Genomic DNA, 7,015 nt, shown 5'->3' with positions numbered 1-7,015 from the left:
TTTCCACGACTTGCACTCTCATTACATAACGTTCTACACATATTACACAATATCAGACGACCGGCATGGCTAACCGCACAACCACGAGGTCTAGATTATGGAACATGTCTCATTTCAATTGCTTTGGAAAATCCAGAGGGTATTTGTTTCTACGAAATCGAGTAGTTAACAAGCATCATTATGGGTGTTGTAGGTTGATAGGAGAAAAATGTCTTCGGAACTTCATGATTCGCTTTCAAAATATATAATGCTTAAGGTGTCCCGGATTGGCCCAAGACAAATCTGGTCACTTTATGATAGATATATTTTTGGAAAATATACAAAAAATTGAGATAAGCTTCGAAATTTGTAATTCAGAACTTTTTCCGTATCGTACATCATTCAGATTTTAATTACAATTTGTCTAGAATTTATTATAAGCCTTTTAAAATTATCTTCCTATGGTGTGCTGTAGGATCTGTCAAAGTTAACACCGTCGTATGTCTTCTTCTTATTTTTAGTTGGATTCGTCTATATTACCGCTAGGTGATACTAAGAGTTCTCGACCATAAAATAAAATTAATATTTTTATCGCCTAATTACGTAAGGGTCGTTTCTGGATTTTTCAACCCTTTTTCCCGGTGTAAGGTTTTTTACACATTTTTTTTAAATTTATATGGACTGTGCGAAAATCTCCCCATGAGCTCTCACGTATCCAGTGTACGGGCCCTTAGTAGGTATGTGTTAAGTTTGGTCATCAAACACATTTATCGTTGAGTTCATTGATGAGCTTAGTCGAACGACTTGTGATTGAATTGCTAATGAACACAGTCTTCACACTCATCTACTCAGTCGTGTACAGTATTTCATTTGATGTAGATCAAATATTCGCGTCTGGAATCGTTATTGTCTGGCGAAATCAAAATTCACAATCTATTTTTCGAAATTTTACTGTACCACAAAAAGTTTGAGGTGTTCCACTCTGCTAACATGATTTTGCTTACTGTTGGCTGAGATGTTGTGGTGGTTAATTAAATTCAATTCAAACATCGGAAAAAGTGACCTATCATGTGACGAAGCAGCTTGATGACTATTTGCGTGTTTGTATCTATTTTATCATCCTTGTTAAGTGCGTATACGCTGATTTAGCAACATAGGTTGATAAGAAATTTCAGATATATGTAGCCGATAACCAGACTGAATGGCTTGCTTTACTTGGCTTCCAAACGAGGTTTGATAGATTGTGCATTTTATTTCTCGATGTAATCCAATTGAAGTACCTATTCTTACAGATCCTTGAGCACATTTTCCAATATTTGGATTTTAAGAATCGCAGAAATCTCTCTCTGGTATGCAATCGGTGGAATGAAGTGCTTTTATCGGAAAGATATCTACGAAAACATGTCATCTTGCACATCGAGGGATGCAGATTATTGGATGGGAAGACGTATTTCCGAAGAAATTATGAAGCGTTATCAATTAAGTTGGAGAACCAGTATAGCAGCGAGATGACTAAAAACCTCAGGCTAGTTAATTCGGTTTGTCCAAATCCCGCGCATTTGAGAATAGACAATTTGAGTTCAGATCAACGTTTCGCGTTGATATTTAGTAATACTTTCTTCAGTTTTGAAAACGTAGAACAGTTACATCTCATCGGAACTTGTAAGACGGAAAAGGGTTATTTATGTACATCGTTTGATAATTTAAAAGTTCTGAAAATAGAAACAAGTTATGTGGAATATTTTAGATTGATCGCACCGCAATTGACTGAGTTATATTTATATGTTTGCTCCGAAGATCATATGGATTTACTTCCTCAATTCGCCGATCAACTGCTTAAGCTCACACTTGTATTCGATAACAAAGACATTTACTATTTCTTCAATTTAAATTTTCCACAAATTCGGGAGCTTTCCATAGATAGACGATTGAAAGGGATGACTAAAAGTGAACAAGATATCAGTATTATGTTCTTCAGAAGGCTCAAGCAGCTACGAAAATTGCATCTAACGGTTAAGTTTATCGACAGCTATGTGATGCAAATGATTTCGACGAGCCTATCAAATCTCACCGAGTTAACCTTGTTAGTAAGTGAAGGAACAATCGAGCTTTCGAATATAAGTAAGCTCATCAAGTTGGAAAAGTTGAAAATCGAAGCAGAGAAATTCAACCTCTTGAATGCCAAATTCCCACATTTGAGGCAACTATCTTTAGGTTCGCCGGATCTTCGATCCGGAGCATATGTTTACGCTTTTGAAAGTTTAATGATCTTTAATAGCCTGCGAATGCTTGCTCTACACAACGTAAAGTTCTACCCAGAAGTGCTCAAACTAACGCCGTCTTACAACGTGGAATACATGTATGTCACCAATTACAAACGAGTATGTATCTTGCACTTGGAGATTTAGTTGAGGTGCTAAATGATTTTTCTTTTCCGTTCCAGTTGGAAGAGACGCACTTGCAGATGCTGGTCAGGCGCTTCCCCGCTGTAAAGTGGCTCAGAATTGCGCACTGTCCAGGCTTTACGATGCGCGAAGTGGAAAAGCTAAAAAGGATGAATCCTAAACTGTGCGTTGCGTTCACCGAAGTGACAAAGGGACGACTGTGATAGTATAAAATACAAATCTGTAATAATCTGTCTGTGGTAGATGTGTGTGGAAAAGATTTCATTTAATGTAAAGTAATAGGTTAATAATAGTATAAATTGTTGTAATGCCACTTGTTGCAAATCATATCACTTCCAAAAAACGAGCCTCCTCGTGTTTTAAAATAATTGAAATAATAGTCTCGAAACTAAATATTCAAATGAAGACTGCGTTTAATTGTTCTTCTAATACTTCTTGTTATCAGTGTTAAAATCACCAAGGAGACTAACGGTTAGGTCCAAGATTTAAAGATCTAGATCGGCCTATGGCTAATCGACGGATCTACATTTATCCAATTTATGACAGCTGAAACAAAGAAAGACCACAGTTTTGGTCGATGGGCGTATCTATAGAAGATTTGAAAAACAAATATTGAAGAAAGGGGTTACTATTATTTATTTCTATTTATTCATAAAAAAAAGTTGTCTTTATTCACGGTCCATGGCTGTACGTCACCAATTACCCAGTCTTGATCGATCCACCTCATCCTCTTGTACCTCTTGGTTGGCATGATTTTCTCAGTCGATACCGTTTTGACTCATATTCTGAACATTCGCTTGAAAATGGCTATTTTAGCTTCATTTTCGTAATTCTTTCCATGGGATCTTGAATTCATTTGTAATATTGATCCTGTTGAAAACAGGGCAAGGGCACCGCTCTTTTAGCAGGGCAAATTGCAATAAAACATTTGATGTTTTGGTTACCGCATGCTACAAAGCTAAATAAACTTTATTAAGCTAAATACAGTCGATACAAATAACATAAATAACTTACAACTACGGTGTTTTCCACATCAGAATTAAAACTAACGCGCCCGTTCTGTCTCATGTTATCTCACTTACTCTGTTATGTGAGATAAACGACAAAACGAAACTTATGAAAACCCGAAGTCTGCAGCACAGATATAAAACAGGGATTCTGCATTCTTTACACATTTTTTTTTACGCAAGAAATCCTTAGTGCGGAAAACTGATGAATATTTTATTTTTAGTTCACTAAAACGTCACTTATCTTTGTTCTGGTAAGATTTTAAGGTTTTTTGAAAAACTTATTGTTACCCGGAAGGTGTTATTGAAGTATCAAGCCCATGAAAACCAGGGAATTATATGCGAACTTTGAGATTTCGTGAACTAACGTGATACTGTTCTCCATGTGGTAAACCAAAGATAGCTCTGACGACAATCGAATGTTCTCCCATTCCCACATTTCAAAACTTATATATAAGTATAAAGTATACTTTTCATTAACGTATGAGTATTATTAGCTTTTGGGTATGGAATCATTCATTAGATGGCAGTGTATTAGTATTTTCGAATATGTGTTTGCAATAACTTATAAGGTTTTTCCTTTACGTGTAGTCTATAAAAGAACTATTCTTTGTTATCCCACAACTTTACATCTGTTCAGATCTGCATTCTCCGATCTAAATACTAGAACAGGCATATCTAAGTTATTTATCATCTGGACTTGTAGGAATATTCTACTAAAAAACTTTATAAGAATTTGATCAACTGTTTTGTGGCATACATATAGCATAAGGTAACCGTACCCTTAGTGGAGGTAGCACCAATAGTGGAAGTATTATTATTTATTTATTCAGACTAAGGCCGAGGTGGCCTGTGCGGTATATAAGAGTCTTCTCCATTCGGCTCGGTCCATGGCTACACGTCGCCAACCACGCAGTCTACGGAGGGTCCGCAAGTCATCTTCCACCTGATCGATCCACCTTGCCCGCTGCGCACCTCGCCTTCTTGTGCCCGTCGGATCGTTGTCGAGAACCATTTTCATCGGGTTATTGTCCGACATTCTGGCTACGTGCCCGGCCCACCGCAGTCGTCCGATTTTCGCGGTGTGAACGATGGATGGTTCTCCCAACAGCTGATGCAACTCGTGGTTCGTTCGCCTCCTCCACGTACCATCCGCCATCTACACCCCACCATAGATGGTACGCAGCACTTTTCTACGTACGATTTCCAGCCACTATGCGTTTCCGAATTTCTCTGCTGGTATCATTTTCGGCAGTCACCAGTGAGCCGAAGTACACAAATTCTTCTACCACCTCGATTTCGTCACCACCGATGCCAACTCGCGGTGGGTGGCTCACATTGTCTTCTCTTTAACCCCTTTCTATCATGTACTTCGTCTTCGTGTTGATGACTAGTCCGATCCTCTTGGCTTCCCTCTTCAGTCTGATGTAGGCTTCCTCCATCTTCTCAAAGTTACGTGCCATACTATCTATGTCGTCGGCGAGGCCAAATAGCTGGACGGAATTATTGAAAATTGTACCACTCGTGTTAATCTCTGCTCTTCGTATTACCCCTTCCAAATCGATGTTGAATAGCAGAAACGAAAGAACCATCAGCTTGCCGTAACCCTCTGCGGGTTTCAAAGGGACTCGAGAATGCCCCTGAAACTCGAACTACGCACATCACCCGATCCATCGTCGCTTTGATCAACCGTGTCAGTTTATCCGGAAATCCGTTTTGGTGCATTAGCTGCCATAGCTGGTCCCGATCGATTGTATCATATGCGGCTTTGAAGTCGATGAATAGATGATGTGTGGGCACGTTCATGGGCGTAGCCAGGATTTCGAGAAGAGGGGGGGGGGGCAACTTTTTTGGTCTTCTAAATCGTAGTTTTGGAGTAGTTTTATAAAAACACATGAATATTAACACATGAAACCAAATCCAAACCAAATCTAAACAATAATGATTAAAACAATAATGGATTTAAAAAAGCGTGATTTATTGCTCATCAGATATTTTTAAATAAAGTGAGAAAAATATTAACGAAATTAGTATTCAGAAAGAATATAAAATCGGCTATAACAATTATTATAAAAATCCTGCATTCTTCCATAAGTTTAAGAAAACTAGAACCATACATCTGAATTTCTGAACAAATCCTCTCTGAAATAATATTTATTATAAAATAGGCAGAAAAATCAATATGCAAGCTTTCTCCAGGAATTCCTTCAACAATTGCTCCTGGCATTCTATCCAAAATTCTATCAGGGATTCTTTAGGAATGCCTCCAGCAACTTCTTCGGCAGTGTCTTTGGAAATTCCACCATACATTTTACCGGGAACTGATCCGAAATTCCACCATTATTTACTCCAAGAAAATCTTCACGATCCGAAATTCCACCATTATTTACTCCAAGAAAATCTTCTCGAACTTAAGTTCTGCAGAATTCCCTGCAATAATTCAAATGATTTCGTGCTGTTTCCCATAGTTTTTAAGAATAAGAATATTCCGTGGAAATTCCGCAGAATTGCCAGTGAACATTCCTGAGAATTTCACGAAAAATCTTCGAATTTCTTGTGTAAATTCCATAAAATTTTCCGTGAATTGTTTCGAATAATTTCTTGTGAAAATTTCAAAGAATTTCTCCAGGAATTCCACCGGAAATTTATACAGAAATTAGAAATGAAAATGAAATCAACAATGGAATTTTCGGAGGAATTCCTACATTAATTTGCAATGAAATCCTGAAAGAATTCCGGTGGAAACTTCAAGATTTCCACTGGGAGATCCTCCAGGAGTTTTTCCGAAAATTCCTCCTGGACCAAGAATTTCTCTAGGATTTCCTTCGAGAATTATTCCGGTAGTTCTATCGGCAGTTCCTCTGAAAATTCTTCAGGTAATTTCGGCAGAATTGGAATTTATTTAGGCTTCTTCAGGAATTTATATAGATTTTCCACCAGAAGCTCCTCCGAGAATTTCTCGGCGAGCTCCTCAGGGAATTCTCCGGGAGGTCCTCTGATGATGATGATGGTCCAGCTACAAACCCCAACAAAGGTTTCAGCTAGACGAGATTTGTCTATAAGATGAATTCTCTTGTTTCCGAGAATGCTTCTGGTAGTTTCCCCGGGGTTCCATTGAAAATTCTCCCGGGAGTTTCTTCAGAAATTCTTCCAGAAAATTCCTTCGAGAGTTCCTCCGGGAATTCCACCAGCAATTGATCCGGGAGTTTCTCTGGAAATTTATCCGGGAGTTCCACCAGAAGCTATTCCAGGAAATTATTCCGGCTTTTTTCAGGAAATCATTTAGGCTTTCTTCAGAAATTAAGCTGGAAATTCCTTCCGATGTTCTTCCGACAGTTTCTCTGGTAGCTCATCCGGGAGGTCCTCTAGGAAGTCTTCCAGGAGTTCCTCCTGAAATTCCTCCGGGAGTTCTTACGGGAGCTCCTCCGGCAGTTCCTTCGGGAATTCCTCCGGGAGTTTCACCGGCAGTTTCTCCGGTTGGAACTCTCGGGGTATTTTCTATAGGAATTTCCGGAGAAATTATCAGAGGAATTCTCGAAAGAACTGCCGGTGGAAATTCTGGAGGAATTTATTGAAGAACTACAGGAAGAATTTCCGGAGGAAATCCTAGAGCAACTCTCGTAA

General features: G+C 38.6%; 1 protein-coding gene across 2 annotated transcripts; it reads left to right on the top strand.

Annotated features, from left to right (window-relative positions):
- The first annotated feature begins 838 nt into the window (after positions 1-838).
- LOC134227015 (uncharacterized) lies at positions 839-2,701 on the top strand. 2 transcript variants are annotated; one of them, XM_062708198.1, is made up of 4 exons: positions 839-1,079; positions 1,155-1,210; positions 1,272-2,360; positions 2,423-2,701. In XM_062708198.1, the coding sequence occupies exons 2-4, from the start codon at positions 1,181-1,183 to the stop codon at positions 2,585-2,587; spliced, it is 1,284 nt and encodes a 427-aa protein (XP_062564182.1). In that variant the 5' UTR covers positions 839-1,079; positions 1,155-1,180; the 3' UTR covers positions 2,588-2,701. The 2 variants fall into 2 exon arrangements, with proteins under 2 accessions (XP_062564182.1, XP_062564181.1); XM_062708197.1 differs by having other exon boundaries at positions 1,137-1,210.
- The last annotated feature ends 4,314 nt before the right edge of the window (positions 2,702-7,015 follow it).

This window comes from Armigeres subalbatus, chromosome 3 (assembly GCF_024139115.2).
Source record: "Armigeres subalbatus isolate Guangzhou_Male chromosome 3, GZ_Asu_2, whole genome shotgun sequence".
In the NCBI taxonomy this organism is placed as follows: domain Eukaryota; kingdom Metazoa; phylum Arthropoda; class Insecta; order Diptera; family Culicidae; genus Armigeres; species Armigeres subalbatus.
Note: the sequence above shows the minus strand (reverse complement) of the source record. Positions and strands in the feature narration are given on the sequence as shown.